The sequence below is a fragment of the Brassica napus genome, chromosome A2, assembly GCF_020379485.1.
Source record: "Brassica napus cultivar Da-Ae chromosome A2, Da-Ae, whole genome shotgun sequence".
In the NCBI taxonomy this organism is placed as follows: Eukaryota; Viridiplantae; Streptophyta; class Magnoliopsida; order Brassicales; family Brassicaceae; genus Brassica; species Brassica napus.
In genome coordinates this window covers 26,290,230-26,303,894 of record NC_063435.1, presented here as the reverse complement: position 1 = coordinate 26,303,894, position 13,665 = coordinate 26,290,230, and the positions used below count along the sequence as shown (strand labels likewise).

Genomic DNA, 13,665 nt, shown 5'->3' with positions numbered 1-13,665 from the left:
TTTTCACTACTGCTCCTGCTCTGGCAATACCAAAAGCTATTGCACATGCTGGTTTGGAATCTTCTCAAGTCGATTACTATGAGATCAATGAAGCATTTGCAGTAAGAAAATCCGTTTTCTTCCCCTAAGGAATAGACAAATATTTGTGATTCCTAACTTTTGGCTGAACTGACTTTATTCACAGGTTGTAGCACTCGCAAATCAGAAGCTACTTGGGATTACACCGGTCAGTATCTTGCATCATAGAATATCTTAAGTCATCATCTTGTCAAGCTACTTACTCAAGTGGTTTCATAACATGGGTTTTGTTCCTTTTTGGCTTTATAACAGGAGAAGGTGAATGTAAATGGAGGAGCTGTCTCTTTAGGACATCCTCTAGGCTGTAGTGGAGCTCGTATTCTAATCACATTGCTTGGGATACTAAAGAATAGAAACGGCAAGTATGGTGTGGGAGGAGTGTGTAACGGTGGAGGAGGTGCTTCTGCTATTGTTCTTGAACTTGTTTGATTCATTATAATGAATCCAGGTAACTCACATTCTTAGTAGTGTTCATCGATCAAAAATATAGAATGTAGAGAAAAGATTAAAACTGATGATCTCCTCCCATGTGTGTTTTTATTGTTCAGGTTGGTGAACTAAACAGACGTATGTATCTTTCTTCCAACTTCCAAGAGTCAGTAATCCCACTTCAAGGTTGATATTAGTTGGTCTCTCAATAAACGAGTGATCTTTGATGTTTCTAAGTCTGTTTAATTATTTGAACTCGATCGGTGTCTGGTTCGTACTTCTAGTTTTGAAGTATGTCTCGTTCAAGATTTTACCAATGAGCTCCACTCTTTAAATTTCAAGAACGTGATCCATCTCCCTTTCGTCATGAACTTTTGAATATCCCCTGTTTGTCTTTCTTACAATCAAGGAAAATGCAGTAATTTTTCTTTTCTTCTTTCATCTGTACATGTGGTGCCCTCAACCTTTTGAATAAGTCCGTTACTTACTCTTGCATACTGAAAGATATTTCATGTATAAGATAGTAACACATAGTATGGTATTAACGTGACCAATCAAAGCTAAAGGAGAACACATAAGGGTGATGACTGGTTGTGGCTGTAGATGCTCTGTACAGCCAAAATTTAGTCTAGAGCTATATATATGACAACCAATCGAGTTTTTTTCCTTAAAAAACTCACATCAAAAAATTCTCTGCAAAATCAAAATATGGCTATAGAGAGCTTTATTTTCAGAGCAAAAAATTAGGTCTTTAGAAAGCTACAACAATGAAAGTTACAGCAGATAAATCTACAGATTAAATTTTACAGCAAAAAATATAAAGTTACAACCCTTACCAAGTCGAAACCATAATATAATATGTATTTCTTCCGTTTTAATAAAATACATGTTTTAAAAAAATCAAAAACTATGTTTTTATTTATTTTCAATGTATTTTTAATCAATTAATAATAATTAATTATAAACTTCAAAATATTAATTGTATATTTTAAATTCTTATTGGTTTAGAATTGTAGGAAATAGATAATCACAAATTATGTATTTGTTGTAATTAAAATTTAATAGGTTTTATTAGTATGTGTAAAATTTCTAAAACATCTCTATTATTAAAAGAGAAGTACCAATATAAATTGTCCCTTAATTTTCAAAGTTATTTACATTTGAATGCCACTGAAGTAATAAATTTACCTACTTTTTAGTATTCTTGTCTTTTATAGTTTAATTAATGCATTTTCCTAAAATAAAGTATAACAAATTATGTTATTTATTTAAAAAATGTTTCCTATAATCTGGGTAAACAATAAATCATACTTAATCAATGTCAAAAATGTAACAAGATTTTATTATTATGGGGTGGTTATTTTTATTTTGGTAATTAACTACATCTAAAAAACATAAAAGTGTTATAAAAATACATAATATAAACCACAAAATTTTAAATAATATATTGAATTATTTAATCGTATAAATCAAATATAAAAATAGATAACCATTTTATTTAATATTAAAATTTTGATCCATAAAAAATACATTTGCACGAACACACGAATTATATTTAAAAATAGGATTGTACAGTTGACGGTTCAAAAAATAAAATAAAATTATTCATTATAAATTCTAAAATGATTGTGTTTAGAAATATATTAAATAATTATTTAATATATATATATAAAATATAAATTTTAAAAACATATATTACCATTTATATAAGATAATTTTTTTTTTGTAAACCAAAAATGAATATCCGCGCGGATGCGCGGGTCAAGCTCTAGTACAATATTTAAAAAGAAAGAGTATTATAGTGTCGACTTATCCTTATTATGATTTAGTTATCCGTAAGATGTTTACATTAACATGAAATATGGAATATGTAAGTTAAAAGTTGTTATTATTTAGGTAGAAACATAACATTGTACTTAGGATAATAATAACACCATTGAAACAAAGACTCGAAAGGATTATGGCATTCATTGTTATTTATCATCATTGTCGGGAACAATAATCTCTTAGAGCCAGAGGGAAGTCTTCTGGAGTGAAGTCAAACCTCTCAGTAATACAATCTGCACTGAGACCTAAGAAGGCATGACAACAGAATGACTAACAGTCCCGATTTCTCCGTTTACTAACGATTGGATAATTTCTGGGATACAGTGGGAATAACAAACATGGATGACATACACTCTGCTGGGTCCTGTCCAGGTATAGGCTGCGAAGGCAACGTTTGAGCTGTACCGAGCACGGCCATGAATGCAACTGGCAGAAGGAATAAAAACTTGTTGATCATCCGCATTTTTGATAAGAGAATTGTAATAAGTTATTGATGTTTTAAGCAATGTGAAATTTCACTACATTTCATTTTGTGAACGGTTTTCTTTGTCAATTAACGTAGGCACTCTTGGGATGACCCTAAATAAGGTTAACACAGTTTGTTTCGTATTATTGTGGTTCCTCCTGATAGTTTACTATTAATTCTCTTATTCTTCTTCGTACGATTCTTTTTTAAGTTCACAAAACTGTTACAAATTTGATTTTCTCTTCTAATTATTATCAATTTTCCTGACATTTTACTTATCTTACTTAAATTTATTTGTTATTCGAATAACTAGGTTCGTGTCCGCGCTACGCGCGGATTATATGGTTATATAACTTTTTTAAAAAAATTAGCACAAATATATGACACTCTTTAGTAACTTTATCCTAAAGATCTATAAATTTGAGCTTGAGAAATAGTTAGAGATCTTTTTTTTACCCACAACAGAAGAATTCTACCTAATAAAGTAGTTGTTGATGATTTTTTTTTGTCCTAATTGTTAGAGAATCTGCAACTCTACTTCATTTTCTATTCCAAACATCATTTGGAGTAAACTCCAATCATACTTCATAAATGGAATAATTTTAGTCATTATTCCTTTTTGAATTGAATATTTTTTATTTATATAATAATAATACTTTAAAGTAGTGATAATTAAATCTTGAATATTAACATGAACATCTTAATTCTAAAATTGCCAAATTATTAATTGAAATTTGGAAGAACAATACAAAAAAGAACCTACATATAGGAACAACATGGTTGAAACCAAGTCGCAAAAAAAACACACACAACAAAAGTTCAGATCTCCGGTTATGTAATAATATGTACATAACGATCCATGTCAGCTATCATTATATTTTTGTCTATCTCCATTTAAAAACCGATCTTTATTTTAGAGTGTGAGAGAAGAAAAACTGTGAAAGTAAACGAATTCTCTCAGCTCCAAAACAAAAAAAAACGCATGAGCGTTCGAGATGAAACCACACAGCCAACATGAAACAGTTCAGGCCTGTTCCGACGGAGGAGGGAAGTTAGTTTAGTCTAGCTCCAACAGCTGAGCAGTCTTCTCTATCCCACCATCAACGACCGAAGACGAATCAGAATCGCTTTAGCCCCCACATGCCATCTTCGCCGCAACATGCATCACCGGCGAACTACACGCCAACGACATCGGAAGCGGAACAGCACGACTTCCGTCTCCGATTCCCATAAGGTCTAAATAATATATAGGACACGCCATCGGGATCTGGTAACACGCGTCTCCCTGCCGCCAAGATTAAGCTCAAGCTGCGGCGGAACAATATCAGCAGTCGCCGGAGGTGAAGTGCAATAGAGGGTGCTGGGTTTAATGGGCTTCGACCAATACCAAATCAAGAGAGGCTCAAGACTGGTATGGGTTTAATGGATCAAATGGGCCGCAAATGTGACAAACTTTTTTTTAATTTTAGCCCAATCCGGGATGACATGGCATATTGATTGGTGCTGAATATTTGTGCCTATGTGGCATGCTTTAGGAAGCTCAAATTTAGCCCCTTTTATATAGTAGTGATAACTTCCTTACCATCTCGGTATCAGCATAAATGAGTGTATTGATAAAAATTTGAACATAAGCGGATAATAGATATGTCAAAAAAAAAGCGGAGAATAGACATGGACATTTTATCCGGACCCACAAATCCGAACTGGAACCGACAAAAAAAACCCGATTCGGGTTGGGTACGGGTAATGCTATTTTACCCTATTGGATTTTGTTGTATAGAATTCACAGGTTTTGGATTCGACCCGAACCCAACATGAGACCTGAAATATCCAAAATTTCTAGTATATATGGGCGTTTAAGTATATTTTTGGTATTATAGATATACTTTTTTAAGTTTTGGATTTGGATTTTCGAATATAATTTTGGGTTTCGGGTAAAATTTAGATCTTTGAAAAAATAACTCGGATAATCATATAAATTTTGGTATTTTTCTGGTCTACGGGTTAGATTTTGGATAAAATTAGGTATTTTCCGGATTTCAGGTATTTTGAGGTTCTGGATTCTTTTCGGGTAATCGGGTCTTAAATATCCGAAACCAAAATTTTTAGGAACCAAAAAATTGTGGGTACGTATTAGCAGTTCCTAGACAACTGGAACCCAAATGGTCTGGATCCGACATGATCCGAACTGATCATGAATTGATAAGTTTTAATTACCCTATTAAATCCTAATATATAAGATCTGAAGAACCTAGACCCGACTAGACCCTATCCGAACCCGACTAGAGGACCCGAAAGTCCATGCCTAAGAGAAGATGTCATTTAAAATAAAATCAATAGAGTTTTTATATTCTTACATTTGTTGTTGCCTTGTATCTAAGTTTGTTTTTCAAAAAACTCATAGAAGCTATGTCTTCAACTCAATCTTCATCTTGTTTTTTGCAATTACTATCCAAATATTATTCTGTATGGTTTATTAGTGTGATAGAATTTAATACTCCCCATTTCATAATATAGAATGCAATACTTAAACACAAAGATAAAAAATTAATTTTCTCTAAAAAACCTTATTAAAAATACAATTAAAATTAATTCAACGTTTCATAAAAAAGAATGAAATAATAACTGGTAAAACAGTTTTTCAATAAAGTTAACATAGAAATCTCAAAACATCTTAATACAATATATTTTGAAACACCAAAAGCATTCTAAAATATCATATATTATGAAATGGTGGTTTTGTACTATTTGTTCTACAACTGCAATTGATCTGCAATAATATTCATCTATACTATTAAAGCAGGATCCTATTGTCATAATTACCTTAGGGGCATGTTTCTTTCACTAACATTGCATGTTTCATTAAGGGTAATTAAGTAATATTAATAATAAATCTATATTGGGTCATTATTTTGGATCCAGCCCAAATCAAATCTCTCTTGGACCATTTGGGCCTATTAAAAAATCAGATTCAATTCTCACTTTTTTTCCTTTGGGCCATTGAGTCCAATTTCAAATAATTTTTTTCAACTATTCTTAATTATTATTTTTTTCTTTTCTTAATATAATTTAAGCATTCATAAAAATAATTGAATTTTTTTATTGAAAAGTATAAATCTTTATTAAAAGTATATAATTTTTAATTAAAATATTAACCCCATAATAAAATTAATTTATCAGAGTTATACCAACTTAATTCATTAAAAAAATAAAGTTTAATTTTTTTAACATAAATAGTCATTTAAAATGAAATACGATAAATAAAGATAAATTTTTAAGTCTTTTATAAAATAAAACACAAATATATGAAAATGTGACATTTACTAAATATTTTGTCAATTGAAAAAAAAAACAAAATAAATCCGCGCTTTGAAAGCGCGGGTCAGAATCTAGTTTTTGCTTAAACTAGCTGTTTGATCTACACTAGTTCTTGAACTTGCTTTTTTAACTGATACATTAGTTCTTGAACTTGTTTAATGCATTAATATGAATCCAGGTAACTCAGATTCTGAGTAGTGTATGATGTTAATATCTCAGTTTGTATCCAGGTAACTCCCATCATAAAATTTAAAGTATGTTACTTACCCTTGCATACCGAAAGATATTTCGTGTACAAGATAGTAACAAATAGTATGGTATTAACGTGACCAATCAAAGTCGAAGGAGAACACTTATATATGCTTTGTGAGGAACCAAACTTATTCATATTATCACGAGTTTTGGACCAAGACCATAATACTTTCAAGTCGGAAACCATAACATGTAATGTAATATATCCTTATTATTATCTAGTTATCCGCAAGATGTTTACATCAACATGAAATATGGCTAAAGCTGGTAAGATAGTGTTTATTTGGAAGTTAAAAGTTGTTAATAAGCAGAAACATAACATTGTTTGATAGCACATTTCGAAACAAAGACTCGAAAGGATAATGGCATTAATTATTATCATCATTGTCCGGAACAATGATCCCTCAGAGTCGGAGGGAAGTCGGGAGCGAAGGCAAACCTCTCAGTAATACAATCTGCACTGAGACCCAAAAAGGCATGACAACAAGAGTGACCAATAGTCCCGAATTCTCCGTTTACAAACGAATGGACAATTTCTTGGAGACAGTTCGGAATAGCATACAGGGATGACATACAATCTGTTGGGTCGTGTCCAGGTATAGGCTGCGAAGGCAACGTTTGAGCTGTACCCAACACGGCCATGCATGCAACTGGAAGAAGGAAGAAAAACTTGCTGATCATCCACATTTTTTATTAGAGAATCGTAATAAGTTATTTAAAAAAAAAACTTTGGTATGGATTTAATAGTAGTCAGTGATTGGATATTATATAGGACAAGAATCAATGTGAAATTTTATTACATTGCATTTGTGTGAACGGTTTCTTTGTCAATTAACGTAGGCACTCTTGGAATGACCCCAAATAAAGGTTAATACAGTTTGTTTCGTATTATTGGTGGTTCCTCCTGATAGTTTACTATTCGGTCTCTTATTCTTCTACGTACGATTCGTTAGGCTATAACGGGGTTTATGTTCTTGCGATTACTATCCAAATATTATTCTGTATGGTTTATTAGTGTGATAGAAATTAATACTCCCTAAGTTTCGTAATGTAGAATGTTATGCTTAAACACACGAACATTAGGAAATTACTTTTCTCTACAATACCTTACCTTTTTTTTTTGAAACACTCTCTACAATACCTTACTAAAAATATAAATTAAAAGTAATTCAACTAATCATAAAAAATTGAAAAATTTAATTGGTAAAACAGTTTCTAGTAAAGTTAACAAATAAATCTTAAAACATCTCAATATCTTATATTTTCACCAAAAACCTTCTAAAATATCATATATTATGAAACGATGGTATTGTACTATTTGTTCTAGAATAACAGCAATTGATCTGCAATAATATTAATTTTGCTTAAACTGTTTGATCGATCTACGCTAGTTCTTGAACTTTTTTTTACTGATACACTAGTTCTTGAACTTGTTTGATGCATTATGAATCAAGGTAAAATTCTGAGTAGTGTTAGTCGATCAAAAACATAGAATGTGGAAAAAAAACTGACACTAATGATCTACTCCATGTGTGTTTTTATTGTTTAAGTAAATAGACGTATATGTATCTCTCTTCTAACTTCCAAGAGTCAGTAATAAAACTTCAAGGTTGATATTCGTTGGTCTCTCTCCAAACGAGTGATCTTTGATGTTATTAAGTCTACTTAGTTATTTGAACTCGGTTTATGGACTCAGTTCTAAATTATGAACCAATTTATCGTAGTCAATGATTTGTCCAGGATGCACTGTTGGAAAATTGATCAAAACGTCAGAACAATATACATTTCTGCAATGTATAAGTATGAAAGGCAAAAAAATAGCTGGACATAAAGGACACTAGTCTCTGTTGGCTTGAGCGGCATTTAAAAAAAGAAAGGGAGACAATGAAGCTTTTCTGTACACAATGGTTCTACATAAAACTCATCCTGAGACATCTTTTCCAAAACGAGATCTGATTCCTTTCCCCTGATCGTTTGTTTAATAAGAGATTAACCGACTAGAAGTCTAGAACCTACCAACAGAAAAGAAAATCAAAAGGGAGCTATGCTAAGCAAATTAAAGGGCTATTTAAGAATTCAAGTTTATTGTATCTCAGTGCCATTTCTATGAAATGAATTCACATTTTGACCCAAAAAAGGGAGCTACGTTCAGATGACCATTAGTATTTTGAAGTCTCTAGGAGGAGGAACATTTTCGAGAGCCTTCTTTAGGGTATAGAGAGGCCTTTTCACCTTCATCTGTAAATGTTGTACCCCCACCTTTTGAATCAGACCAACTCAATGCAAAAGACCAAGATAATATACTTATAAGTCTATTATTTACTCTTGCACACACGAAAGATATTTCGTGTACAAGATAGTAACACAAAGCGTGGTATTAACGTGACCAATCAAAGCCAAGGAGAACACATATGCTTTGTGAGGCACCAAACTTGCTCTTATTATCACGGGTTTTGAACCAAAGTACATAGATATGAAATTATCCTTATTATTATTTAGTTATCCGCAAGATGTTTACATCAGCATGAAATATTGAAGTTAAAACTTGTTATTAAAGCAGAAACATAACATTGTTTGATAGCACATTTTTATGACCTAGAACATGTAGGATAATAATAAACCCCCTTGAAACAAAGACTCGAAAGGAAAATGGCATTAATTGGTATTATCATCATTGGCTGGAACAATGATCCCTTAGAGTCGGAGGAAATTCGGGAAATAAGGCAAACCTCTCAGTAATACAATCTGCACTGAGACCCAAAAAGGCATGACAACAAGAGTGACCGATAGTCCCGAATTCTCCGTTCACAAACGGTTGGGCAATTTCTTGGAGACAGTTCGGAATAGCATACAGGGATGACATACAATCTATTGGGTCCTGTCCAGGTATAGGCTGCGAAGGCAACGTTTGAGCTGTACCCAACACGGCCATGCATGCAACTGGAAGAAGGAAGAAAAACTTGTTGATCATCCACATTTTTTATTAGAGAATTGTAATAAGTTATTGAGTTGTTTTTTATATTCGGTATGTAATTAATAGTAGTCAGTGATTGGATATTATATAGGACAAGAACCAAATGTGAAATTTTATTACATTGCATTTGTGTGAACGGTTTCTTTGTTAATCAACGTAGGCACTCTTGGGATGACCTCAAATAAAGGTTTTTTTTTTTTTTTGAACACAGACCTCAAATAAAGGTTATACTACATTTTAAGTTCCCAAAACTGTAACAAATTATAATAATGTAAATTATACATCACTTAGCTTAGTTTGTAAATTATAATAATGTAATACTACCAATTTATAAGAGAGAAAGTTAAGAAAATAATATATACCTGAAAATCATTGGCCCTAGTGAGTTATATTGAACAGTTTGTGAAGTACACCTACACAAACGAAACTAGCCTTTACTTCGTGAGTTCGTGTATGTGTCACATTCTTGTGATTTTCATAGGTTGTATCAACTAATAACAAAGTAAGGAAAATATTCTTAGCAAAACAAAATAAGGAAATACTATAGATTCATAGTCTTCTTAAGACTTCTTTTATGAGATTGATCGTTTTTCCATAACAACTTTTACAACAATTTTTACTAACCCGTAAGTAGTGAAGTGAGGAGTCAATTTTAGGTTCATAGTCTCTGACTTAAGATCTAGCTTAAGCTGTTGGTCGTTTTTTATCATCCAACAAGTCAAGAACCGATTCAATTTTCTGGTTCGTAGTTTATGTCTTAAGACTTGGTTTGCCATTGGTCATTTTTACAATCCAACACGCCAAAAACCGACTCAATTTTTGGTTCATAGTGTCTAAAACTTGGTGTTGTTGGTCGGTTTTTACCTTTCAACAAACTAAAAATCGATTAGGTTACAGTCTTTGTCTTAAAGACTTATCTAAACCGTTGGTCATTTTTCTTGTCCTTAACAACCCACGCGTAGTCTTTGTTTAAATACTTTGCCAGGGCTTGCGCTAAGTAAGAACCATGTTTTGTTAGTCTGTCTTAAACTCTTTTCAGTCGTTGGTCGTTTTTTTCTAAAGAATTTAAGCCTTGTGGTAATGTAAATAATTTGTATTGGGTTCATTTATAGTCTCTGTCTCAAGACTTCTTTAACATGATAACTGGAAAACTAAACCATATTCTTTGTCTAACACCGTTCAAAGCTGTGGGTAGTTTGTTCCTTCCAACAGCAAGGAATATGTTTTCCAAAGACCTTTTTAAGTTGTACGTCATTTTCCATCCAATAACTGAACCATACTCTATTATAGCTGTGAGTAGTAAAATAATGAATTCATTGTCAATTCCATAATTTTTGTCTAACGATTTCATAAGCCGTGGGTAGCAACAAGTGCATGGACTCTTCATAAGCTGTGGGTATTAAGTATTCACACTCTTATAATGTCATGGACCGTATTATTGTGTAGACTCTTCATAAAGGGGGGTAGTAGTAACTATTGAGCCTTTAGTCTTTGGGTAAGATTTCTTAAGCCCTTGGTATATTCTTGTAGAAGCCGGAAAACCGGATCAAAAGAAATGATATAATATAAACGACGTTAAGGAAAATATACAGACGATTCAAAACCGTAACGGAAATGAAACCATGGAGTCGAGACGAATCTCTTTCCTTAACTCTTAATATTCGCTCCGTTAGTGCGACGGATCTGTACGAATAGGAGTCCCAGGATAAAACCATGATAGGTTATCACGCAGCACTCGTGAAGAACCTCTAACGAACTAATATTTCTACGAAACACTCTCTAGACTTACGCTATAGGATTTGCTGGTTTTTGTTGTGAAAAACGTAAAGAGAAATGAAGGAGGAGACGAGTTTATAAAGAAGAGAAGACGAGCCACTTTCCGTAACTGATGCCGCACGTGCGCACGTTGGCGGAAATCTCGCGAGGATCTCAGAGGTGAGGCGTTACGAAACTTCCTCCGCAAGATCTTTTCTCGTTTATACTTATCGTCAAGAAGAGAGACAGCGTGTTGTTTTTAAACGAACTACGTGTTGTTTAAAATAAAATGCATGTCGTTTTTCGGGAATTAAATGGCAAAGCATTGAGCTTAACTTGGTCCAAAAAGAATAGTTCTTATGGGCCAAAGGCCCTCCCTCCACCCAAGCCCACGCCCACGCCGAGCCGAGCCGGCCCCGGACGGCAGCGCGGCGCGCGCGTGGGGAGCTCTCTCTTCCTCTGAGCCGTTTACTCAAGGTTGAGTAAGTGCTTTATTATACAACTCATTCCTCTTGTTTCTCCCGATGTGGGACTCTTCATAATGTCATATTGACATTTCAATTGTTCTGGGCTTGCCTAATTACGTAGCCCATTACATTCTTTTCACACAACTTTAATCAATTCTTTAAGCCAATGGGCTTGAGAATTGATCCAACAATCCCCCACATGAATAGAAATGACTCTAAACATATGCAGACTAAATGCAGACTCGATAGACTCTAAAAACTATACTTATTCTAATCTTGACTAGACTAGACAGACTTATCGAGAGTGTTTGCGAAAATTCACTGTGTTTGAGTTGGTGGCATTTTTAAGCCTTGAACCACTCATAGTTAATATCTGTCGGGTTTACTTTACCAGAAGGTGAACATGATGTCTTGAACCAACCGATGTTTTATGTAAACCGAGACAACAGGCATAACGCAGCTTTATTTCCTCGTAGAACTTAGTTCTCTATTGTGTTCATTGTGGCCCTGAACTATTCCTGGTTTTCATGAGTGAACTTAGAGAATATAGCCTTGCATTCATTCTCCTAGAAACGGCCTCATTTCACACTCATTAGGTGATTGACCATGAAAAGTATTGAGTAATACTCTGCTTAGAAGCTATGGAATCATTAAAAGCTTATGCTTATCCTTCACACATTTGTTAGCACTTTTATCATCTTAGGAGCTGGGAAGAGACTACTTTGTCTCAAGTGCTTTGGTTAGATTCTGTTTGATTTTGTTTTCCCTTTGAACCTACGTCTTGGGATCTCCAGTCATGATAGGTAGGGTTGCAATCAAGCATCCTCATTCGTTATAGGCTTTAAACCCATTCCTTTTGATGATTTAGCAACAACATCTCGTGGAAACCTTTAGTAAATGGATCCGCTAGGTTGTCAGCCGATTTGATGTAATCTATTGTGACTACACCAGTTGAGATAAGTTGTCTAATGGTTTTATGTCGTCTTCTGATGTGACGAGATTTACCATTGTAGAGATTATTCTCAGCCCGAGCTATAGCTGATTGACTATCACAATGTATGCGTATAGCTGGCACAGGTTTCTCCCACATAGGAATATCTTCCAAAAATTTCTAAGCCATTCAGCTTCTTCTGCTGCTTTGTCTAAGGCTATGAACTCAGATTCCATCGTCGATCTGGCTAACACTGTTTGTTTGGTAGATTTCCATGATATTGCTGCTCCCCTAATGTAAAGACATATCCACTTGTAGATTTTGAGTTTTTAGAATCTGATATCCAGTTAGCATCACTGTATCCTTCTAAAACTACTGGTTCTTTACCATAGTGGAGCCCAAAATCTTTGGTGTGGCGCAAGTAATTGAGTACCCTCGTTATAGCTTTCCAGTGTGTATGACCTGGATTACTTGTATATCGACTAAGTACGTTTACTGCATGCGCTAGATCTGTTCTAGTACAATTTGTCAAGTACATGAGACTTCCGATCACACGTGCATACTCGTTTTGTGAAACCGCTTCACCTGAATTCTTTGTCAAGTGCATTTGGGGATCTAACGGAGTTTTTGCCGTACTATTAGAGTAATTTTTAAATCTCTCTAATATTGTTTGAGCATAATGAGATTGGGTTAAGATAATTCCGTTTGAATTTCTTGTGACTTTAACCCCGAGAATTACATCTACTAATCCCAAGTCTTTCATCTCAAATGTCCCTTTGAGCATGTTCTTTGTTTGATTGATAATGTCTTTATTGCTTCCAATAATGAGCATATCATCTACATATAGACATAGCAAAACATACGCATTTTTGGTAGTTTTGTAGTATATGCATTTGTCACATTCATTTATTTTGAAACCATTTGACATCATTGTATTATCAAATTTTCGTGCCATTGTTTAGGAGCTTGTTTAAGCCCATAAAGTGACTTTACAAGTCGACATACTTTGTCTTCCTGTCCGGGAATGACAAAACCTTCAGGTTGTTTCATGTAAATTTCCTCTTCTAAATCACCATTTAGAAAAGCCGTTTTTACATCCATTTGATGGATTTCTAGGTCTCTTAAGGCTGCGATTGCTATCATCAGTCTTATTGATGTTATTCTCGTC

At 33.7% G+C, this 13,665-nt stretch overlaps 1 protein-coding gene and 1 non-coding gene across 2 annotated transcripts; one reads left to right on the top strand and one right to left on the bottom strand.

Annotated features, from left to right (window-relative positions):
- LOC106374831 lies at positions 1-866 on the top strand. Its single transcript, XR_007318363.1, has 4 exons — positions 1-101; positions 185-226; positions 331-526; positions 627-866. It is a non-coding gene; the product is annotated as an uncharacterized LOC106374831 (transcript).
- A 5,697-nt stretch (positions 867-6,563) lies between these two features.
- LOC111212457 lies at positions 6,564-7,113 on the bottom strand. The gene has a single exon (XM_022714004.2). It carries the CDS (start codon positions 7,055-7,057, stop codon positions 6,752-6,754), a length of 306 nt encoding a protein of 101 aa, XP_022569725.1. The 5' UTR covers positions 7,058-7,113; the 3' UTR covers positions 6,564-6,751.
- Positions 7,114-13,665: the final 6,552 nt, after the last annotated feature.